Genomic DNA, 25,522 nt, shown 5'->3' on the forward strand with positions numbered 1-25,522 from the left:
CAGAGAACATAGACCTGTGCAAGTCACCGGAAGGATGAGTAATTCACATGACTTTAGGGCAGGGAAGTATTCTTGCGGATGGGAGTCTGCCATGTCCAGAGGGAGTTAACATGAGAGTGGAACTCAGCCTTGGGTTTCTGCCTCCAAAATGAATAATCTAACCACATGGCTGGGGAGAAGTTGCCTCTTCTGTCAGAAATCTTGCCTGAAATTCCTCAGAAATACTTCCATCTAAACCAGTGTATGTTCACAGGGCAGTATTGTTCCAGTGAAACAATGCTTTTTATGGAAAAAAAAAAAAAAATCATTAACTGATATTTATTCTGACCAACAATAGAATTAGACTGTAGAGTAAAATCTTATTATAGTTAATTGTTTGATCTTGGTGCAAACTCATAAAGGTCATGTTTGCTGTTGGGATCCCAGTCCTTTGTGCCCAGAGGGAATGTCAAACTGGGTGTGGCTGTGGTGATGTGTTGAGGGAAGCTGTATCTTAAAAGCTTTTAAGAGTTCCCACCACAGCCACCACTGTTACTCTGAAATTCACACACCCAAACAACCCTCAGCTGGTTCTTCAGGCTAGTTTTCTAGCTGTACTGATCCTCCACAGCAGCATGGATCCATCAGGGATGAGTAACACAGTTGCTTGATTTACTCAAAGTTAAGATAGATTTAGGAAAAAATATTTCTATTAGAAAAATAGTATGTTGAGAAACTTTTCATAAATTTCTAATTATTTCAGTTAGTGTTTAAAACTTTTCCTGCTCAACTTTGTGTCCACAAAGTGTTATTTGGGGAATATTTGAAACTGTTTCAAACTTCAAAAATTCAACATGACATTTTAATTTTACATTTTAAATTTTGATTTATTTTTGTTACTTACGTATTTCACTATGCGTCAATAATTTATAACATCAACTATACTACAGTTCTAATTTTCACTTTTCATGTTTAAAATCACCATGGGCAGCTGATATTTAAATGCAAGTTGAAACATTTTATCTAATTTTCTAGGTCAGCATGTTCCCTGTTTGTATTGTAATGAAATGGTTTGACACATTAGCACTGTGATGTAAAAAACAAGATCACTTAGTGTGTTATTAGAGTGCTAGGCATTTTTGGTACCCTCCTGTTATCTGGAGTCTTTTTCTTGACCCTGAAAACCTCTGATCCCCTAACTAATAAGACAAGTGCTTATATTCTTTTCTAGATCAAAGCATCACCTGCTTCTGTTGTTGGTGGAAGAGTCTGATATGTTGACACTTTGATACAGAAAATAAGATGAGCTGTTGTAATCTGCACTAAGTAGCAGCTGCTAATGTAAAAATAACAGATTGGTTAGAAGTTGGGTGTCACAATGTGTCACAACAAGACCTGCTCTATCATGCAGTACTTCTTTTATTGACATGATGCATCTAATGTAAAAGCAGTAAAAGTAGCATAAGACAAAAATATTTCTTCCCTGGCTTTAAAACTTTTTCCAGATTTTGTTTCTTGGTTATTCCTTCTAATTCATAATGACAGAAGCCTTTTTTCCCCCCTCCCAGTCTCCTGCTGCCCTGAGAAGAAAATTAACTTCTTACTGTCCAGCTGAACTGCTAATATCAACAGAAACATATTTCTGCCTCAGAAGAAATGGGGACACTTCTCAGTTGCCTGTTAATGCCAGATTCCATTTCAGACTCAATAACAGGACCGAAGGAGCAGAAAGGTATCCTCCTGCGATCTTTCCCCATTATACAGCTCTACGAAGCATAAATGATTGAGTCCATAAATTGCAAAAATTACCTTTGAGACTCTCCAGACTTCTTACCAGCATTCTTTGAATCCAGAGGAATATGCTGGAGCTGTAAAAAGAAAGCTATGAGCAGTAACCGTTACTGAGTTAAGAAATACCTGCTTTTTAACAGGTATCTCAATCGAGACAGGTGAAAATGCTTTGGGTGGGAAGGTTGTCGGGTCTAATTAGGTGAATTGTAATCTCAATAAGAATAAAATAGGTCTTCCATAAGAGGAATACTTATTAAGCAATAAAGTTATGTCTTAGAAAACAAGACATGTAGAGACAAATGAAAATTGCCAGAGGTTAAGCTAAATCAGCCCTTGGAAAGGAAATTAAAACAAATAATAGTGTAACAAATTGAGAACAAGAGGAAATGTGCCATCTCTCTGAGAATGGTGTGGATATCACGGATGATCCGGATTAGGTCCGGAAGTGTGTGCTTTTTTTGTTTGTTTGTTTGTTTCCCTCATAACTGGGCAATAATGATGTCAACCAAGAGGACAGGGGTTAAGAAAAGTGAATGTATGGAAACGGAGTACATCATAACGTTCAATAGGTTATTGAGCTCAGTGGGTGGTTTCCCTTCCCAATTCTGAAAGTGCTGGTGCCCGGAATTGCAGAAATGATATTAAAGTTCTTTAATAAATCCAGTGAGTCTGTGTATGGTGTAATATGACAGGGAATTATCAAAGGCAACATCTATATTTAGAAAGGCAAAAAATGTAATTCTGACCATTGTGGACCAGTTAGTCTTTATGGCCTTCAAAGCATGGATCCGTCAACAATGGATTGCAGAGCAACTTTTACCTAATTAAGATCATGCAAGAATTCTTCTTTGGCTTGATAACTAGTTATTTAAACAAGGAAATGTGTAAAATATAAGCTGACACAGACACTTATATGTGGTGCCATATGGAAAATTCTTAATCACAGTGAAGAATGTGTATATTGTTATTTTATAAGCAGGCACAAGCTTAATGTGGGAAATGCTACTTGCTGTTAACTGGGTTCACGCTACTTGCTGTTAACTGGGTTCACCTAGCATCTCTTGTTTGGAAGGATGTGCACGTGGAGTTCATGTCTGTCTGCAAAATGTCATGTACCCATGAAGGAGATGAGGGATTAGTCAAAAGCAATAAGGAACTGGTTAGCAGCAAAGTCAACAGCAAACAGCTTTGAAAGGAGAAACTTTAAGGTCCAAGGATTTCACTAGTAGAATTTCTCTTTTGGTTTGTCACCAGTTGGTGCTAAACCAGTTTTCTTCAATGCTGTCATTGAGAACCTTTGGCATGAAACAAAACAGCCTACCAACAAAACTGCTTAATGACGCAGAGCTGGGAGATGTTATTAATACAAAATGGAGATATATTAATACAAAGTAAGCTCAAGCTGTCTTGCAGAAAGATTGGAAAAGCCTCAGGTACTGGAGAAATAAAAAGAGTAGGGTGGAATTCAGTGGTGCCAAGTGTAAGGTATCATCATTTCAGGATGAGCAAGAATTTCCACTGTTAGCTGGGTAATGCCAGTGGGCAGGACAACAGAGAGATACCAGGGGGCAGCTATGAGTAAAAGGGGTGCAAGAATACATCAGGTAAGATGTCTCTGCTGGAGTTAGGCTATACTGCTAGCAGAATGCTGATGAGAGATGGGTTTGAATTGATCAGGAGAATGAAGAGCCTGCTTACTGAGAAGTAACAGAAAGGGTTGGTTTTTTAGCCTAAATAAGGAAGGAAAAACAGTTGTTCTCTATAAATATATATAGGTGGAAATACATATGCTCTCTATAAATGCACGAGAAAAAGTACCAGTAAAAAGATAAAGCTTTGAAGCTTTATTTTTCAAGTTCACTGAATGTGGGTTTTTTCCCTTCTGTTGGACACTGAAAAGCATTACAAAAGCCATCTCTCACCTACAGGGAACCTGACAGGATGCTGTATGTTCTTACCTCTTTTGATTTAAATTAGAGTTGAGGGTGTTCATGTTTGCCCTAGAGTAACTAGGAAAATATAAAAACTAGTTTTACCCCCTGTTTTACTTTGCTTAAGTCTTGTATTTTTCCAGCCAGAGGTTCACCAGAGGAACCTGAGGTATTCTTTTTCTTCCTAGTGCTCCTTCTTTATCTTAACTTCCAAAAAAGTGTAATCAAAACTGATCCATTTCTGTGAAGATTTCTGATTTCCACAGCAAGACATTTTCCGAAGGAATAATATTTTGTTAAAAAGTTCTCAAGCAGCTATTGTTAGTACTAGAGGTGAGCTCATGTAGGATTTTTGCCATGTGCACTATGGATGGATTTCAATATATGTTGTAGGAGTCTTCCAAGTGTTTTATAGTGGTGTAGGCACCATTATTTTCATTAGCTGTTTAACTTTGTGATGGGCACTCTTTTGCTTTCCTTCTTCTAGTGAACAGAAACAGATCTCTTTTGGGAGAATGTTTAAGTCATTTATTCACATTTACCACTCTACAGGCCTGAGAGTGATGGGTCATTTTCTCACACGGCTGTGTGCTGTGCACAAAAACTCTTGTGCTTAAATATTTTGTTGGTCTCATGCAGCTCCCAATTATAAGCCCCACTCAGCCTTGCTACTGAGGAGGCTAGCAAATGTCTGCTTTTCTTCCTTTCAGTTGTTGTAGCTTTTTTTTTTTTTTTTTTTTTTAAATCCAAAGCACCCAATTCTGCTGTTACTTTTACTGGTGCAAAGCCAGTCAAATCGGTGCAGTTTTCTCTGCTGAAAAACTGACATAAATAAGAGTCTTCAGACTCTTAAAACCTTCTGACTTTTATCCTGAAAAGCAAGTGGAACATTAGGTGTATTTTTTATGATAGTTCTCTAAAGAGACTAGCCGTTAATCTCTCTGTGAGTAGGTGTGTCAGCTGCAAACATTTCCTTCCAGTCTACCATTTCAATCACACTTCACAGTACACTGAAAATTGGCAAGGATGTTAATTATTGGCCTCTAGAATAAACCACCTACTTTGATTCAAGCATGTTTTCTAAATTTTAAGAATGCTGTTTCACCTACAGAACAGTATAATTACAGAAAATAGCTTGGTTTGGCTAACATCCTTGTGTTCTGTGAGTTCTGCTTGCAAAGCAGCAAGCAGCACCAGGCAAGAGGCTCACCTGCAGAGGATTTTAACCTCTTGCTGACAGGAGTTAGGGCTTGCCAGCATCCAATACATTGTTTTCAGTATCAGAAGCTCTAAACCACTGTCATTCAGAGGTTAAACATTAACACTTTCTGCTTTTAAAGCTAAAGAAACCCTCTCTATAGTAAGAAAGTTCGTTTTTATTTTCCAGTCAACTTCCTGTTAAAAATTTATGAATGTCTGTTACAGTAGCAATTACAGTGGTGGGTCCTGTACCCAGGCAATGCAAAAGCCTGGGTGCAACGTGACACACTGAGCAGCACCGTGCAGAGACTGGTGTATAGCTGCATTTGTGCAATGCAGTCTTTAGCAAAATTTGCCAGGAGTCAATGCCATGTATCCAGGATACGATTAATTAACCAGCAAAATAAATTGTCCATAGATGACTGGGAGTTGACAGTAAACAGTAAAAAACACCTGCCTTGAAGACTTACAGTCTTAACAGACAAACAGGAAACAGAAGCAAGTGGGAGCCCTGTTTTAGGAGATTTTGAGGCATACAAACAGAGTTGTTCATGGCTGTACAGTGAGTTTGGCAGAGCTAGAGGCTAAGCTCTGTGCATTTCCCTTCATGTGTTTGTAGCTCATGTAACAGGTCTTTAATTTACCAAGAAACTTTCCTGCAAAGCTGTTCTGAGTTGGCAGAAACTGCAGTCAGCATTTCTCACACATGTGCCTCTCGGTTTGGAGCTCTACAGTTTGTACAATTAATAACTTACACGATGAATTAAAAACATTGGAAAGCAGCCCAGTGCTCAGGCTCTTGTGTCAAAGAATTGCTGTTCAAGCCCGGTCTTATTTGTTGTTACAACAATTAATCATCTGCTGATTTTCAGATAATTTATGTGGTACCTAGGCCCTCAAGGGAGTCCTATTGAAACTGGACATTTCAAAATTAATGGTGATTAAGCTATAGAACCATATTAAATATCCATGAGTGCTTAGTTCTCCTACCTCCTCTTTTACCGTAAGGCTGTCAGGGCTGGCTACCTTCCTGACCTTACAAGCCACATGCCGCAATTTCCATACTGGCCGTGAGTCACAAGCCCTTCGCGTGTGAATAAACAGCGGGAGGGGAAACATCCGGGAGGGCTCACAGGTGGAGATGGCAGCAGTTGCTCAGGGATTCCCTCACTCCACTATAAACCAGATCCTGGGTGAGGATACAGCCGGATCCCAGAGCTGGCTCACGGCCTGCTCAGGGTGTGGGTTAGCCAGCAGCTCTCCTGCTGGTAACATCACCCAGTGGCTCCCAGCATAGGAACCACACGTAGCAGCTGGAGAACCATGCACAGACCACACTGGTAGTTTGTGGCTGAGTGCCACTCTGTACGTCAGTCAACAGTTTTGCACTATAAGGACATGATAGCAACGTGAAGTATGGTTGCTGATAAACACTTGGATGAACTGAAGAGTTCTAACCTTTGCCCTTCAAAAAATGTACCATATACATAAGGGAAGCCATTCAAAACATCATTCTGCTGGGGAAAAAACCTCGAAACAATCGCAGTGTTAGAAGAAAATGTGTTCAGTAAGAATTACATAAGCAGTCTTACAAAACAGTGCAACTTTATCTATGTAATTATAGTAAAGCATGGCTGACATGAACACAAAAAATTATTGTTACGATTTCAAAGCAATAAGGATATTCTGAATAAATTGTGTATCATTTGTTTATTGTTTTACAGGCAGAATTGATAGGCTTGCAACAAGAAAAAGAGGCTGCTCTTCAACAGTGCAAAAAATTAGAAGAAGATATCCAGACATTGCATGTTTATTACAGGTAAAATAATTGATACTAATATAAATCAGTGACTCATAGGGGAAAATTTCTGTACTGCGTCTGACCTGGAGTGAGGAAATGGCCTTATCAAACAGGTATTTGTTGGTAATGTGAATACATCAATGAATCAAGGCCTGCATTTCTGCTTTACTGCTCACCAACCATCTCTTTGAAATAGAATTCCTTTTCTTACACCCTAAATTTTCTATTACTTGTGTCTAAGGGAAGGGGAAAGTTGCTGGCAGTTGATTCTCATAAAAATGAAAAAGCTGTGTGCTAGCACTGTGCTCACTTGAAAACTTGAGGACAAAAGAACCAGTTAACCTAAGTGTTTATTTCTTCCCTGCTTGTTTGCCCATGCCTAACTTAGTTAATATAGATTTAAAAATAATAAAATCTGTAATTCTAAAATACTGTTTTCTTTTTTAACCCAAATATAATATGTATGTTTTAATTTCTTATGTTCTACAGCAGTATGTAGAATGAGAGAGCTAGCCATTCCCTCATTAATTTAGGTGGGCTGCACTGAACATTTGCATGGATCAGTGGGTTTTATTCCCTAAGGAAAAGCTCTGTGTGGTCCAGTGAAGGAGTTAGGTTGTTTTATGGAGTGATGCTGGGTTACAACTCTCATTTCATCCTGACCTCCTATGTGAGAAGGGATACAGAGCTGCCAGCAGGTTAAGGGCAAGAGAATTGGCATCGACACAGCAGAAAATTGTGAATTTGAAGGCTGAATGTCTGTCATGAGGGATGTGGGCTACAGAGGTAAATAATAAATGTAGTGTGAATACTATGTTCATTGGAAATAAAGAGGACTAGTTAGTTATGACTAAAAAGTGTTCGCAGTAGCAGAACTGTGTATGTTTTCAGTGTTTCAGCATTTACAAGTGAAAAATACTCAGATTTCTAGAGGTTTTTCGAGTTTCCCCTTCTCATTAAGTTTATTAAAACCTTGGAGGGAAGTTTCAAAAACAGCATTTGTTCCTAAATCTCATAGGCATTTATTTAAAGCCTGTTAATAGTAAATAGAAACCCCAAGCAATTTGTGATTATTGCTTTTAAAGAATATGGTCAGCATTTAGTGTGTGCACAAATTATTATATGATTTACCAAGCTGGAAAGAATTTATTATAGTGCCCTTATTAGTCACTCAAATGGGTTTTATAGAATAATTTAAAAACTGAAATACAATTTTTGTATTGCTGTCTCAGAATTTAAGAGTTTCTTTGTGTTTTTCTCTGCATATTGCAGGAGATTTTTCATTGACTTTTGAGTTATGTTTTTGCCACAGCATATCAAGTTGGACTAATATATCATATTTAACAAGTCCGGTGAGCAGCAGCTGCAGTTTACTCATATAAATGCTTTAAGCCTAAAAAATGTTAACAATAATGACTTGCAGGGATCACAATTAGAATGTACCATGTTATTTACTTATGGCCCTTAATTTGAAAAGGCAGAATTTCACTGTAACTTTGATGATGGCTTTTGCAATATTTAGCCATAAGGTGTGGAAACGCTCACTGGAATATTCCCTGGAGCAAAAGCTGTTTTACCACTACTAAATTTTACAAGATGCATACTAATTCAGAACATCAAAATTGAAAGATTTCATCTCCTACGTCCCTGTCCTTAGGGGATGATTTTTTTCCTAATGCATTCTGAAGTGGACCCATAGAGTCATAGAATGATTGAGGTTGACAGGAACCTCTTGAAGTCATCTTGTCCAACCCCCCTGCTCAAGAAGGGCCACCTCAAGCAGTTGTCTGGGACCACATCCAGATGGATTTTGAGTATCTCCCTGGATGAAGACTCCATTACCTCTGTAGAGACACTGTCTGAGCATGACTAAGAAAGCCAAAGGCCACCTGGAGTTGTTCCTGGTGAGGGATGGAAAAGGCAACAAGAAGGATTCCTGTAAGTGCAGATGTAGCAATGTTGGAGGTCTCTGACCTATCTTTGCCTTGTTTAGAAATGAATTGCACCTTTATGAGAATTTTTATGAAGTTTTTAATATTTTGGTTATAGTTTCCCTTGTGTTACATGAACATCTGCAGCCTTGGTCATCCAATAGTGTAGCAGTATTTTGAACACATGCCAAATGAGACAGATGAAGAAAAGAATACATGTCATGTGTGCTTTGGGGAGTGTATTAGGCCAAGGGCGGGATGGCAACAATAATGGTGCATGACAAAGCAGAGTGCATTTCCCAGGCCATCCCAAAGGAGTGAAAATTTACTCTCTGTTTTGTATGTGGAAGCTAGTTAAGGAATGCTTGTGGAGATGTCTACTGGGTCTTTTTATTTCCTTTTACTACTTGCCATGCTATGATAATCCAGAGTAAGCACTGAGAGTGTTATTGAGACAGCCTGTTTTGAGCTGAGGTGGAAGTCTGGTGCTGTGATCCAAGTGAGTGAGTTAGATGATTTGCTGTTCAGGACTATATTTCCCTGGCATTATTTCTCTTTCAGAATTCAGAGCTCCCCAGTGAGCAAAATAAAGGCTTCCACACATGCTCCAGTCTTCCTCTGAACTGTAAAGCTGCAATGAGACACATTATTATGCAGAGTGCACATTTCCTTCACCTACTCTTCTCTTACCCCTTTTCCACCTTCTCCCACCTTCTGTCATCTCTGCAGCACCAGCATGACAGCAGCTTGGGCATTTTGACTCCATGTGGTGCCTTCTCCTCTTTCTGCTTTTAGGTCTTCCTTGGCCTTAGATAAAGCAGAGGTCCACCAGGATGGTCAGGAAACTGCAGCATTTGCACTATAAAGGGACTGAGAGTCCTGCTCTTGTTCAGTATGGGAAAAAAGATAATCTTTGGAGTCCTCAGGGAAACCTAACAGTAGGCTGACAGTGTCTGTGAGAAGGTTATCAAGGACGGGCTCTTCACAGTGCTGCATGACAGGACGGTGAGAGACAAAGACTTGAAACCAGAGAGCTTCAGACTGGTTATAAGGGAAAACTTTTTCACCATGAGGACTGTCCATCATTGAAATAGGTTGTCCAGAGAGGTTCTGCTGTCTCCATCGTTGGAGATTTCTAGTACCTGACTTCATAAAGGCATGAGTAACCTGGTCTGATATCATAGTTGGTAGCCCTTTGAAAGGGAGGGTGATTGGATTAGAGACGTCCAGCAGTTACTTCCAGCCTGATTTATTCTACAGTTCTCTGATCTGGTAGCTGCTTCTGTTTGAAACCATTTGATTATTTTCCTCCCACTCTGAAAGAAGTCTGTGTTGCAAACTGTACTTCTTTGAAGATGACATGGAAAGTGAACCCTAGCTGAAACTGGAGTTTCATGGAAAACCTGAAAAATCCAAACCCAAATGAAAATTAGCTTTTGGGGAATAAATGATGGAACATTTATTTCCATCTGAATTTTGACTTTCTGAAAAGAAAGCACATCCAAGAACACTTACAGCCTTCTTTAAAAAGAAAAAGAAGTGAAAAGGAGGAAGAAGAAAAGGAGGAAAAATCTAGTTGAGATGCAGGAGGGAGAGGAAGTTGGCACAGAATAAAGCTAGGCAGGTTCTCTGCTTCTGTTTGCTCTTCTTGTGTTGTTTCTGTGTCAAGTGTCAGAAGGAAAATAGCATTTTCTGAATAGTAACCCAAAATTACGTATCAGCAATGAAAATTTGCATAACAGTTAGGAACAGTATAGAGTTTCTAGCTTACAAACATAATTGTTTCAACACAGTACTCTTTAAGCTAGGGATTAATGCAAATCATAGAACTTCAGTGACCAAAGAAGGCTATATCCAAATAATCACTTTTGAAGTATGTGAGAGTTAATCTCACTACCTCTTTCTCATATAGCTCAAACATCATCACAAGTTAATTTATTTGCATATTTTTCAGTTTTGTGACCTGTCTTATTTTTCTCATCAGTTTTCTTCTCTTTCAGTAATGCTTCAGAACTGTACTTCTACATGTTAAAATGCTGACATAGACATACGCTATTGCATACTGTTTATTTTTCACGCGTTAGCTAAAACAACACAGCTGTGTATGAGAAATATTTCTCTATATAGGGAAGCACATATATATTTTCCCAATTATTTTAATTTTAGAATCCACAGTATTTCACTGAAAAGCTCTGGCACCAGGAGTTTTCACAGGCAAATAATTTAAACAAATTTTAACTACTACAGCAAAAGGTACACATCTGACATATCAACCCCGTTGCAAAGAAACATAGGACAGCAAAATAAAAATGCAGGACTATCCTTACTTAAAAATGTATTTTGATAAGTTTCATATTTGGGTCAGATGCAGTGATGCTCAATTCAATACAAGTATTGTTCACTATCCAGCTGTGTAACATAGATACATCTACATTAGTTCACGCACTTCTGAATGAAGCTGCTGAGGATAAGAATCTGTATGTCCAGGCTCTAGGGTAAAATGTAGGCATGCTTGTAGTAAGTGTGAGTAGTTATTTCAAAAACAATTTAATTCACTGAGATTTCATCAAGTGCTCTAAAAGCCACATATTTGCCAAGTCTAATGTCCATGGATGAAAGTGAAAACTTTTTGCAAAAAGTCTTTAACCAGAGGTTCTTCCAATTTGCTGTTGAAATGGGTGAGATGCAGAAATAGCTGTGGGCTGAAAGTCGCAATGGGAAGAATCTTATATTTATCTCAGCAAATTTCCTAATTAGCAGACAATGTTTAAATTAAATTTTATTTAGAATTATGTTTTATTTTCCTAAAGTTGAAATGAAGATCTGAAAGAAAGATCATAGTAGCATGGAGAGATGGATTTTTAATGGCAGATGCATGTCACAGTCCCAGGAGTTGCATGTTGCAGAGTAATTGGAATCTGTAAACTACTACCAGCATGGGGAAAAAAAGGATAGCTTAAATTTCAGTTATGTGACTGCTTTCAATTGTGAACTAGAAGAGTAACTTCAGTAAGATCCGTAGTACTAGTAAGTACTAGTCAGTATTTTTAGAATCAAACTTTCAATGAATATGGTTGGCTTCTCTGTCAGCACTGCAAACAGTTTGCTTACTCCCTAACTGGTTTTATGAGTTATAAACTGTTGAAGAGGTTTAACAAAATTTATATGTGAAAGTTTCAATGCTCATTATACTTCAGTTGAATTGGAATTCATGTTTAAGTAACACAAGCAAACCATCTAAATAACTGTTTTTATGGAGGTCCGTATATTTTTCCCACAAAGTCTCCTGTAAAATAATGTGGAGATTCATCTTTTTAAGACTGAGATTCATAGAGGTTAAAGAGAAAATAATCCATTTCCTCAAAAGAATTACTTGTAAGCACAGGGATAAAGTAATTTTTTCATGTTAATGACAGAACTAAATTACCCAACAAGAGAAGAAATAGATGGAGAAAGATGCTTTGCAAGGCATTCTTTGCAGTACTAGGAAAAAAAAGACCGTTTTCTATTCAAGCTCTGAATACAGAGGCATGTTTAATTTACTTCCGTTCTATAGTTTTGTGGCTGATGTTATAGACTGTAATACTCAGAGGGTACCATTTCAGCCATGCTCCACAGACTTTGTGCATGGATAACTAATGGTGTAATTCTTGCTGTTAGACTGTTCCTCTTATTCCAGTTTTAAGGGCTATTTCTTTTAGTGTCTGTCCTTCTCTTTTGGACTTGTTCATCAAGGGATGTGGTTTAGTGGTGGGCTTGCTGGGTTAACAGTTGGACTTGATGATCTTAGAGGTCTTTCCTGATTGAAATTATTCTATTCTATTCTATTCTATTCCTATTCTATTCTATTCTATTCTATTCTATTCTATGCTATGCTATGCTATGCTATGCTATGCTATGCTATGCTGTGCTATCCTATCTTTTCCTACCCTATTAAAAACTACAAATGTCAATACTCATCCTTTTCTTGTATTCTATGTGGTTCGCAGCCACTGCAGTAGAAAGTCAGAATACAACTGCCAAAATGTTCAGTCTCCTTTTCTCTGACTAACCCCTTCTCAAACGTATTAACCATCTCTGACTTTTTCAGAGTTTTCTCCAGTCCAGATTTCTCTCAAGGGGACATGATGTGTAGCAGAAGATTGGGCAGCTCTAACATCCATCTTCCCAGTCTAAATGAACTGAAACATGTTTACAGTGGGATTAACGAGGCTGCAACCACTAGTGCAGAGTGGTGATCTCAGTCCTTCCTCTAAACCAGTAGCAGTATACCTTGAGCACCTGACCCTGTAGTTTCCCTCAGATAACCTGTCTTTTCATGGCATTTTTTTATCTCACTTCTTCAGTTATGGCCTTTGACTCACTTTCCTGCTCTTTTCATCCTGTCTGCTCACTGCTATGCTGTCAGTTGCTGTCATTGTTTCAGTATTAATTAGTTGCTGTCAAGGTTTAAGGCTCAATCCAGGACAGTTGCTTTAGACATAACATGGCATAATTACAGTCATTAAGAAGAATGACCAGGTAATTATACCACTGTAAACCTACTGGGTTTTTTGCAGAAGGATTTTGGGGACATCAGGGACAAGATGGCAGTTGTGGTTTAAGTTTTCTCTGTCCTTGCAGCAGTGATGACTATTTTATTCAAAGCTTTCAGAGCAAACATAAATATTAAGCTAATTAAATTTCCCACTTCCAAGCAGAGAAGAGATTCTCTTTTAGACCAAAGAGATAAGGTGCTTGCATCTGCTCTACAGTGGGAGACAGTGTGATATGTCTTCTTGTGAAGGAACCTAACCCACTGCAATTTGATACAGCCCAACATGTAGAAAACAATGGCTCTGTGAGGGAACAGTAAGAGTTTTGTTCATCTTCCATTATTCTAAAAAAACCTCAGGTACTACCCAAGCTCTATTTCATAGTTTATTCTTTACAGAGAAAGTCCCACTGATATCCCACTGTGCAAGAACTTACGATTTAGCCCATTTGGTGTTCGGTTTTTTAAATGTGCATGCTTTCTTCCTGCAACTTTATTGAACTGAGTGCTAAAACTAATAAAAATGTTTGATTTTTTATTTTCTTTTAAGCCAGGTTGATTAAAACCAATCTCTGAGCAGCCCGTGGAGGTTTAAATGAATTTTAGACAATTCATGGAGGCCAGGAGACCAATACTCTGGTAATTTGGACCCGATATTTAAAATAATCTGCAGGTTCACGTTTCTCATATGTTATTGTGCCACTTTCCAGTAGGTGCTGCAGCCCTGAAAGAACTGGGATTTTAGGTTGGTGGGTCTTTCTAACTCAGTGCATGCCATGAGCGTTTTCCCAGTAGGAAGCCCCTCTGTCTTCTTTCCCTTTGTCCCCTTATTGATTGTGCAATTGCAGCTCTTGTTAATGTTACAGGAGATAAAAGCTCAGGGGTTGAAGGCTGTTACATGAACTGGATCAGAGAGCTGAAGGGGGGAAAACATCAGTTTTACTGGTACTACTGAGACTGCTGTATTTCACAGTGTCTTGGTGTATGTGAACAGTGGAGGCAGAGCCCTACCTTGTTTTCCTTGTTGTCCCTATGTATTTCACGCTTTATTGGATTTATTATCCTCTTCCCCCTGCCCCATTCCCAGACTTCTCGTTCGCTGGCCTGGAATTGATTACTGTCTCTCGTTCTGCATTTGCTCTTCTTTCTAGCAGTAATAAAGTCAGACACTGACTTTATAGATCAGTGGATAAGGAGCTTTCTTGGGAGTGTAGCAGACCAGGCTTGCATCCTAACTCCAATGAATATTTGACCATTTGCACAGAAGAGGGATGGTAAAGAGAGACTGCAGCATATACCATAGCTTGGTGTTTATGGTGCCTGTTTGACAAGCAGTTAAAAGGCAAAGCAGTATCTGAATGGGAGGGGGGGGAGCTTTTTTGCCTCCCAATGGAATATCTTAGACATCAGAGAGCTCACCAGGCTCCCTCTTGACTCTCATTCACACACAAAAAGTAGTTCTGAATGTTTCTGGTTTTGCCCTGACATTATTTTGAAAAATTTTCCCATCAAACTGGGGAAAAAAAAATTGTAGCATGGAAAAACAAATTTCTTACTCAGCTTTAGTGATTTATAAAAACTTTGAGGGAGAGGAAGCACTGAACTGTCAGAGATCCCAGCCACCTGATGGAATAACAAACCACCCCACACCATCTCTGCAGCCAGCATGGAGGTGAATGTAGTACTCAAATTGCCTTGTGCTGCTGTTGACTCAGGCGTGGATTGGTCTGACCTACATTTTATGAAATCTTTGTGCCTAATGTTTCCAGAGCCTGGGTTTTGGCCTTCAAGGGTGCCTTGCCAACAGGAAACACTAAGCAGCAGGTCTGAGGAAAAATGTGGGCAGCATGAATAGGGACTAAAAGTGCCTAATGTGCTCTGTGATGCAGTTTTAATTTGTACCATGTACTATGCTAATTCTGCTACTGCTTCTGTATGTGTCCTATTGGCACACTTCCTCAGATTTTTGAAATTATCTGAGGACCAACCAGTCACTTGTGCCAAGCATATTAAAACTAGAAGCACTTCACAACTCCTGTTACTCTATTTGTGGTGGGATAGCTTGAACTAAAACACCGCTTACCTTGTTGGTTTTGCTGTGATGGATGTTTCAGATTAATTTCTGCTCACCTCAGCAGGGTTTTGCTAGATGGAAAGGAATTCCTGGCCATTGTTTGCTGGTATGGTTTCATGAGTGTATACATGGCCCCACTCACTTTCTGTTAGCAGCTCTCCTTCACCCAGCTGATTCTTTCCCCTTCTCTTTTGTCTTCCTGCTTTTCTGTTATGACTACCTTGCTTTCTTGGTGAGCTGAAAAGTCTAGGAAGTGTAATTTTGTTCTGTGCTTTTCTGGAATAAGTACATAGCTAGAGGTTTCTAGGAACTGTTTTTCAAATTTGTTAAAGCCTAATGAATTTGAGTTATTGGAAGGAAGGTTTAAAGTCTTTAGAAGAACTACCTGCAGACAACTGAATGACTGCCACTGAGAAGTTCAAGTGCATTAGTAATACAAAGTATTCTACTCCTGTAAAAATACTTGTAAAAATTCAGACATTGAGATAAATTGTTGTCACTGTTTGACTCAGGTTTGACAACTATGCTCTCAATCCCCTCCCCCTCCCACCCAGGTAAGGAAGGAGAGAGAGAAAAAGAGAGAGACTTTGCTGGATTGAAAACTGCATAGCTTTAATTAAATACTAATGATAAAATATATACAATTATATACAAATATGTTCAGATATGTGCAAAAGCCTCCTGCCTCCCCCCACCCCCAACAACTCCCACAGCATCTCCTTAGCTGCAAACAGTCCCAAAAAGTCCCAGAGCTGCTGGAGAAAGCACAGGAGAGCTCGAGCCTGGGGATCGATGTTGATCAATGGACCGAGTCCTCCCTGGACACCGGCCATGGACGGAAGAGAAGAAGCAGGAAGGAAGTTGTCTTCTGTGATCTCTGACCTTTCTCTGAGCTTACATAGTTATATAGAATGGAATATCTCTGGCCAGTTTTGCTGTCTGTCTAATTCAGCCTCCTACGGGGGGGTCATACATCTCCCTGTAGTGTCTGAGCCAGCAGAGTGAAGGTATGACCTTGAAGACCCAGCAGTTAGAAAAACATTCCACCATTAGTTATCATTTCTAGCTGGAACACTCTGCTACTAGTTAAAAGACAGCTTACTGAAGGAAAAAAAAAAAGTTAGTAAAAGGAAAATTCATCCTGGCTTGAACCAGGACAGTAATAAAAGCTTTTTGAAAGACAAATTTTCCCATGGGAAGTTCGAAAGAAAACCTAAAATTGCAGAAAAATAATTTGGCTTGTCCTCTAAATATTATATGAAAGGGAATTTCTTTTGTTATTAATATGATATTTAGAAAGAAAGTAATAACATTGTCAGAACTTCAAATGCCATTTCTGTTTTGTTGATTTTTCATAGGACATGTTTTTATGTTAAAATGCCAATTTGATAATTTTTGCAAGTTCATTTTGATGTATTTCAGTTCAGTTCTCTTCAGCTGAAGAACTGAAGCAAACATTGCTTTTCTTTGAGCTTAACTCTGCTCACAGTGAAGTCAATGGAACACTTCTGTCAGAACACAGCAATGAATTCAGGTGGCAGGAGAAGTCCTCTGCCTGTCACAGAACACAAGCCAGAAGACTTGTCAGCGAAGGTCAGTGAAGCAAAGCAGTGGAGTTGCTCTTTACATGAGAGAGCAACTAGAATGTATTGAGCTCTGTTCAAGGGCCGATGAGGTGGAAGTGGAATGTCTGTGGGTATGAATTAAGGGGCAGGATGGCATGGGTGATACAGTTGTGGGGGTCTATTACAGACCTCCTGATCAGGACGAGGGAGTTGAGGAGGCTTTCTAGAGGCAGCTGAAAGCAGCCTCGCAACTACAAGCCTTGGTCCTCATGGGGGATTTTAACTTACCCAGACATTTGCCTCTAGCACTAGAGGCAATATAGGCCCACTGCTGAATGAGGTGGGTGCCCTGGTGACAGGATATAAAGAAGGCAGAGGTACTGAATGCCTTCTTTGCCTGTCTTTACTGCTGCAGACTCTCCCCAGGGGTCCCAGATCCCTAAAGCCCCAGAAGAAGTCAGGATGAAGCAGGAGTTTACTTTGGTAGATGAGGATTGGGTTAGGGAGCAGTTAAGCAATCTGGACATCCATAAATCAATGGGTCCGGATGGAACACACCCATGGGTGCTGAGGGAGCTGGCGGAGGTCATTGCTAGGCCACTCTCCATCATCTTTGGTAAGTCATGAGCAACAGGAGAGGTGCCTGAGGACTGGAGGATAGCAAATGTCACTCCAGTCTACAAGAAGGGCAAGAAGGAGGACCCGGGTAACTATAGACCAGCCAGCATCACCTAGATCCCTGGAAAGGTGATGGAACAACTTGTTCTTGGCACTATCTCTAGGCATATCAAGGATGAGGGGGTCATTAAGAGCAGTCAACATGGTTTTACCAAGGGGAAGTCATGTTTGACCAACCTTATAGCCTTCTAAGAAGAAGTAACTAGGTGGATAGATGATGGTAGAGCAGTAGATGTGGTTTATCTTGATTTCAGTAAAGCATTTGACACTGTCTCTCACAGCGTCCTCATAGATAAACTGAGGAACTGTGGTCTTAATGATCAGGTAGTGAGGTGGATCATGAACTGGTTGAAAGGAAGATGTCAGAGAGTTGTGGTCAATGGGGCAGAATCTAGTTGGAGGTCTGTGACTAGTGGAGTCCCTCAGGGTTGGGTACTGGGACTGGTACTATTCAATATTTTCATCAACAACCTGGATGAGGGAACAGAGTGTGCCCTCAGCAAGTTTGCTGATGACACCAAGCTGGGAGGAGTGGCTGACACACCAGGAGGCTGTGCTGCCGTTCAGCGAGACCTGGACAAGCTGGAGAGCTGGGTGCGGAGAAACTTGATGAAATTCAACAAGGGCAAGTGTAGAGTCTTGCATCTGGGGAAGAACATCCCCATGTACCAGTACAGGCTGGGGGCTGATCTGCTGGAGAGCAGTGTAGAAGAAAGGGAGCTGGGGGTCCTGGTGGACAGGAGGATGACCATGAGCCAGCAATGTGCCCTTGTAGCCAAGAAGGCCAATGGAATCCTGGCGTGTATTAGAAAGGGTGTGGTTAGTAGGCCACGAGAGGTTCTCCTCCCCCTCTATTCTGCCTTGGTGAGGCCACATCTGGAATATTGTGTCCAGTTCTGGGCCCCTCAGTTCAAGAAGGACAGAGAACTGCTTGAAAGAGTCCAGCACAGAGCCACAAAGATGATGAATGGAGTGGAACATCTCCCTTATGAGGAAGGGCTGAGGGAGCTGGGTCTCTTTAGCTTGGAGGAGACTGAGGGGTGACCTTATCAATGTTTACAAATATATTATGGGCAAGTGTCAGAAGGACAGAGCCAGGCTTTTTTCAGTGATGTCCAGTGATAGGACAAGGGGCAATGTGTGCAAACTGGAACATAGGAGGTTCCATGTAAGCATCAGAAAAAACCTCTTTACTGTGAGAGTGACAGAGCACTGGAACAGGCTGCCCATCAACTCCAGGTTGTGGAGTCTCCTTCGTTGGAGACATTAAAAACCTACCTGGACGCGTTCCTGTGTGATGTGCTCTAGGTGATCCTGCCTGGCAGGGGAGTTGGACTCGATGATCTTTCGACGTCCCTTCCAACCCCTAAGTTTCTATGATTCTATGACTATCCACCTGTTGGGCTTAAAAAGCAACAAGCTTAGAGTAAGGTATTTTCTTTATTCAGTCGCTTTTACAAGTTAGAGATTTTATTACATTGCTACATGCATGTCATTCTGATGCCTTTTACTGGAAAATTTTCCACTTTTACATTCCATCCACAAGCTGTTTTTCTAATGAATGTGATGAAGGTCTTCTGTTTTGGAAGCTGGAGAGTTTTACCGTTGTGTCCAGCATTGCATAATGATTTGTTACTCATCTGCTACAGGTAAGTCTTCCAGCATAGGTGTGAAGTCTGTCATGTTTAGAGAGATAAAGGAATGACTTGGAAGTTTCAGCCACGGTTTTCTAGTGAAGACATGGGCCTACTGGGATTTGGACAGTCCTGAGCCTCTCAAATATTTGAGTAAAATGTAACATATTAGTAATAGTTTCCTTTTATAAGCAACAGTTCATATGGTCATGATAGGAAGGATAACTAGCACAGAGCAAGTTGGGGTTTTTCCTACCACCACCAAGAATGCATATAAGCAGCAGCACAGAGCTGCTGTCTCACCAGCAGAACTTTTCTGGCTGTGAGTCTGGAAGGAAAAGCCACAGAATGAGAGGGAGGGAGTTACACTGAGTGAATCATCAGTGGTATATTTTCATTGACATTAAAGGAAATTTAAAGAAGCTCTTCCCCTACCTGAGCTTCTTCAAGTTTTTTGTTTTGTTTTGTGGTTTGTTTTTTTTCCATCATCTTTTCTCTTAATTTGTTCTGTATCAGTGATACATGGACACCCACAAATGTTTTCATGAGAAATGCAGAAGTGTTGTGCTTCTTTCTTTCTTTTAAGTTCTTCACACTGCTAGCTAGCCACACACAGTATGAATGCTACTGAATTACAAATACGATATTGCAGTGTTTGTTAGCACATGTTTTTTTTCCTCTGGCCACTGGTGATTAGGGTCCTGAGTGAATAAAAGGGCCAAGAATCAGATCTGAGGAAGTCCTGCAGTCTCAGGGTTGAACACACTGAGGTTGCTGGCAATTGGAGCAAAGGAAGTCATGGTCTGCCAGAAAGAATCCACCACTGTGCATCTCTCCTGTCATCAGAAGGCTATTTTTATGCAGTTTTCTACACTTTCTGAAGACTGCTGCTTTCATTTTTGAGATACATTACTTGGCTCTGGTAATTTAAATTTTTTTTCTTCATGCTTGACACTGTTGATGCTTCCAGGCTTTAAAATAGCGTGTTTCCATACCATTCAGTAGGCACCAGCATGAAGACTGATAAGCTTTGAGATGCCCAAAATGTTTCAACAGTTAGAGGAAATAATTATGGCAATTGTGTAAAAATAGTTTATAAATGTTAATGTTGTGAAAGCTGTAACTGTAAGGGATCTCTCTCCTTTCAGTTTAAGTTTGTATTCAGTGCTGACCAAGCTAGAGTTGTACATGCAAGCAGTGTCTGCCCAACAGCCAATAGCCTAAACAATAAATACAGTAGATTATTTGGGATTTGTTTGCTTGCCTTCTGTACCTTTTTATTAAAAACAAAGTAGGAAAGTAGTGGAGAAAAAAGAGTCCCTGTTTCTCCTTTGTATTATTTGTTTGTTATGTATTTATTTTGTTAGTATTTCTGGTGCTTGCAGCAGGAAAAAACACAACCTTTTATTGAGTAGAAACAAAGTGAAGTCACAGTTGGGTATTACTCTTACAAGATAGGAGATGACAATGGTATCTTTTCAGTGTATCTGTTATCTGTGGTGTCATTAAATCTAATGATGTGCTAAATAGTAAAAGCAACCTTATCACATTGAAAGGCCTTGAATTGTCTCAAAGTTTCCATGCCTTTGGGTTCCCTTTGGCTTTCTGAAAGGGTTTCGAGTCAGAAGAAGCTGCAGTTCAGAGTGCATTTAAGCTATGAAAGCTCTTTAGACAGATGGCTGCAAGCACTCCAAAATGATTAAAATATGTTCCAAGCAACATCAGTCTATGGGCTTGGGGACGCAACCTTTCATTAGTCAATAAAGGGTCTTGAGTTCTTGAAAATTAAATTTTTAAAAGCTAATAAGGCTGCTGGTTTGCTCTGAACTGTTTCTTTGGATTTGCAGTTGTGGATTGGACTTGGTCCAGTATCTGTCCAATAATGTGAGGCTTTAAAAAAAATAAATAAATCTGGTTACAAGAGGCCTTCCAGCAGATCTGCCTGTTAAACAGTATGGCTGAAATTTTAAGTTTCAGATACATAAGTTTAGGGACCTGAGTTTGCACTTAGGAGGTTGGGAAAGGATCTCTAAGTGCCCCTTTGGAAAGCCAGTTGCTTGCTGGAGCGTAGTTTAACTACAGGCACCAAAGCTTGATCATTTTAACCTGTTCTGTTTTCTTTTTAAATCATTATGGGCTGGCCCAGGAGCATCTCTAGAATATTTTCTGGGTACCATAACCAAGACCATTAAGTGAGTTTTCCAGAGTTTCTAGAAATTAATAATATTGCTTACAGCACTCCCAAGTGTTGTCAGTGCTTGCCAAAAATGAACGTGCCATAGTATAGTTTCGTGCTACAGCAGAGTTGATTTTATTCTCTTGTCTACACCCAGGTTACCAGAGATAGCAACTGGGGGCTTGTGCAACTGTGAAGTGTCTGTAACCTCTGCACATCTATATGAAGGCAGCAGCAATAAATGGCTGTTTAATAAAATATTAAAAAGTTCAAGCCTTCTGTTTCTTTTTTTTTTTTCTTTATCCGACAGAGCAAAAACTGCTCTCACAATTTGTAAACCTCTGCACTTGAAGTGTTCTTAGCCTGTAGACTCTTTCCATACAACTCTTAAAATCTGAACATATGTAAATGCTCTCAAAATGCCTCAAGATGCAGCCTACTCCTATAGAATGTATTTTAAAACACATCAGAGTTTTGGCATACACCCAGAGAAGCAAAGCAAGTCATGATGATCCCATTAGCTCAATGTGATCCCATTAGCCACGTTGTTCAGCCTGTCTTCTCTCACCTTGGGAACAGCTCTCAAATTCCTTTTGTCAGGACTTGATGAGGCCAGCAACTGAATTTCTTGCCCCACACACACCGTAGTTACTTGGAGAATGTCATACTCAATTTCTCTTTCCTGTGTCCCACTGAAGTCTTGTCTGTGCTTCAGCTCAAACAGACAGTGAATTTTACTCATCATAAACACAGGCAAAATATTACTGTCTGTTGAGAAATGTACATCAGATTTTGGGTTCTGATTATTTTGGTGAGCTGATTTTTTGTTTTGTTTGCTGTAAAATACTTCGTTTGTGTGTCCCAAAGCTTTTTGTCCACCATCCAAGCTATCCTGTCATCTGCTCTGCTCTTGCAAATGATTTCTGAACTGGGTCACAAGCTCCCTTGCTCTAGGCATAGTTTTTTAACCTCTGTTTTTCAGATTCCTATGAACTAATTTTTTTCCTCAGACAAAACTAGAAACTCATTTTCCCCAGAGTAGGCAGAACAAGACAAAGGTCTACACTAAAAGCTCAGGACAGAGTGAACATGTCTGTTTCTTCTAGTGTCTCTGTTTCTCGAGTTCCTTATGAACAGATACATTTACCTTGGACTTGAGAGTTCTCCCACTGGTTTAGGTGTGCTCTGAAGTGGTCCTGTTACTTTATCTCTGCTACTGTTCTGCCTCCTAAAATATAGGGAGTTGACCTAATCACCTAAATGGGTCAGCACTTCAGGGCAAGGAGATGCACAGAGTCTTCATGAAAGTGTTATGATTTTAAGGCTGCCAAATGCTCCATCCATGTACTTAGGTCTGAGGTTTCCAGAGAACTGAGCAGGACTTCAAGAGTAACATGAATCTGGAGAAGTGGATGTTTTTTACATGCTGCTGAAGTGCTTGATGGGCTCCTGCTTTGAATATTCTAATTTGTAATTGTTTTCATCTAGAGCTGCAAGTCCCTGAAACTTGTAAACACCAAGTCCTAAAGGTCTATGTTTGGGGAGTGGAAATGAAGGGCCTCTTTCAGAATGTTTTTTCTTTGTCTCTCTGTCAGACTCTTGATTCCCCTAGCTGTAAGACGTGAATAATGCTACTCCTGTGTTTTTTGGAAAATGCATTGATTTAAGTTTCCGTTATTAGATTCTGCTAAATGTTAAGTGAGGTATCCCTGAAGTTATCACAGTAGCTATTGTATTGCAGCAGCCCTTCTGAAATGAGAGTACAGAACTGCCTTTTCCAGACAAACCAGACACTGTGAGTGCCCCATTAATACATTTAATATTTAATGACCAACTGTTTCTTCTGCTTCCTCTAAATTACTGTAAAGTTACTATTCCAAGGAGAGAAAGTAGCTTTATATTCTGTAAAAGACTGTGGCATTCATCACTTTGAGTGAGAATTTAGTCTCAAACAGTTCATAATATTTCCTCTGCTAAAAGGCAGCAAGGATTTGGAACCCTTTGAAATAAGGATGAGACTGCAAGAGAGAAAAAAAAAAAAAAAAAGTATCTGCTTTCCAGGTAGGTGAGTCTAGTTGTATTAGTTCAAGCTTGCGTTTGGGTTGTTGGGGGGTTTTTTTGGTCAAATCAATGAACTGAATTGAAATGAATCAATAACTTAGTTGTAAAAATGCTGCAGAGTTCCTTCTTTCTGTTTTTAACAGTGCAGCTCTTTATGACTTGGGGGGGGGCAGAACTGGTTTAGCAAAAGAGGTGTTGAGCCTGCCAAAGTTGATGAAAGTGAATTTGGATAGCTGTTTAGTGGGACAGCTGGACAGGAACAGAAAAGAATGTAAAATGAGTAGATTGCTATGGATTTATGCTTACCGGAACAAAACAAGTAAATCGTTTGCGAGTTTAAAGACCATGAGTTTGCAGACTTAAGGCAGAGATGCCTTTAAAAAAACCCAAGAACATGTTATAATGATACTTCTTTTGAATGTTATGCTGGAGGAAGGTTACAAGAATGTCAAACACTTAAACATGATTTTTCCTCAACTAATGCTTCCATAATGGACGTTAATACTGTTGACATTACTCGTGGATTGAATGCAAGCAATTTAGACAATAGATAGTATCAGGTGCTAATAGATCAAACGTAATTACTCTTGATGAAATAATTTTACACAGTTTAGCAAAATTGTTTCAATTATTCACTGTAAAAGAAAACATTGAGTAAAAGTGAAAATACTAATCTTTCTCCTCTAGGGGCATTATAGGCATTCCTGAGTCATATTTTTTTCTTCATAGCAACCTTTCCTCTATAACAGCTTCCAGTGCAAGTTATTACAATTCTTTTTGCATAAGACAGGTCATTCTAAGTTCAGCTGTAGGTGGGGCCACTGTGGTAGATTGGGGGACAGTCTTAATAGATCCGTTTCATTAATTAAGTCATGCATTTTTTTATTAGCAAAACCTGTATGTCAGGTTTAGCCAGCTGGGAACCATTCTTATGGTTGTTATCTTTGTCAGAAGGAATATTGTGAAAATAAGGAATTACTGTACACGCTTCAACTCCTGATTAAACAGAGGAATGACATCCGCTCACCCACTGTCCATGAAAAAATAACTTACGGGCATATCATAGGCTTGATTCATAGGTTCTGATCTTACATATCTCATTAAGGTAAAAACTCTGTACATCATATTCAAAATTTACCCTGAAGGATTTGTGTCATACCAATGCTATGGCCATTGAGGTAAGCAAAGTTAATGACGGGTTTTCAAATATCTAGATTATTTATTATTTCTTTTTACTCTTGAAGGAACTTTTTCTTCTTGCCTTATCCATCTTTTTGGATGCATAAAACAGTGTTTTCTTGCATTCTTTCTGTTGTTTCGGTCCCAGAGATCAGGAGGAAGCAATAAGATTTCCAGGAAGTATTTAGTTGTACTAGAAACCCAGAACACTGTGAGCACCTGCTGATGGCCACAGCCTTTAGTTTCTTGATACAGATAAGTTTAAGGTATTCCTAAGAGGCTTTCTCCTGGTCCTCAATAGGATATGCACTCATGACTTTAACTATCATCAAAGAAGATTCAACTGGGAGGAGCTTTCACCAAACAGGAAGGAGAAGTACTTTGAATTTGTCCCTCATCCAATGGAGTGGGAAGAAGGATAGATAGCAAGGTTCATATTATCTGATATATCTTTCTTTTGCTCCTGAGCTAGGTAGGATCTTAATGTTATGCAGGCTCTTCTAACTTCTTTCTTTAATGAAAGCCTCAATATTATTACACTTCTACAACTGTGACAGTAGAATTAGGACTTTTGTGATGTTGGAATTTAGTTCTCCCTCTTGTGCAATGTTACTGCTCCTATCAGAGGAGAGTATAATAGCGGTTGAATGTGTATAAGTATAGTAGGCAGTATTCATACTACTAATTATCTTGTCTTGTTCAAAAAATAAATAAGGAATTGAACAGTCTTGAATTCAGTGTTGGCTAGATTTCACAAGAGCTTTCATACTCATTCAGTTTCCTTGTCAGGTCCTGAGAAAATAATTCTTTGGTTCAGTGTAACCAATACATTTCCTGCTAAAGTATTTCACTTTTACCTGCTGATTATAGAGAAATTATATTCTGATAAAAAGAAAAAGCTGCAGTTTTTCTTGTGAACTCTGGCTTTATGAAGTTGAAACTGTTGTTTTCCTCTTCACTCAGGCTAGATTAAAGTGCACAATAATAC

The 25,522-nt window shown here is 39.5% G+C and overlaps 1 protein-coding gene across 4 annotated transcripts in view; it reads left to right on the forward strand.

Moving 5' to 3' along the window:
- Nucleotides 1-25,522, forward strand: part of MIPOL1 (mirror-image polydactyly 1) — a 189,728-nt gene that overhangs the window by 133,730 nt on the left and 30,476 nt on the right. For all 4 annotated transcript variants that reach the window (XM_051622612.1, XM_051622611.1, XM_051622610.1 and 1 more), the window contains one exon: nucleotides 6,626-6,720. In XM_051622612.1, coding sequence (XP_051478572.1) covers nucleotides 6,626-6,720 — 95 coding nt within the window. The remainder of the gene's footprint in view (nucleotides 1-6,625; nucleotides 6,721-25,522) is intronic.

Source organism: Apus apus, chromosome 5, assembly GCF_020740795.1.
Source record: "Apus apus isolate bApuApu2 chromosome 5, bApuApu2.pri.cur, whole genome shotgun sequence".
Taxonomy (NCBI): Eukaryota; Metazoa; Chordata; class Aves; order Apodiformes; family Apodidae; genus Apus; species Apus apus.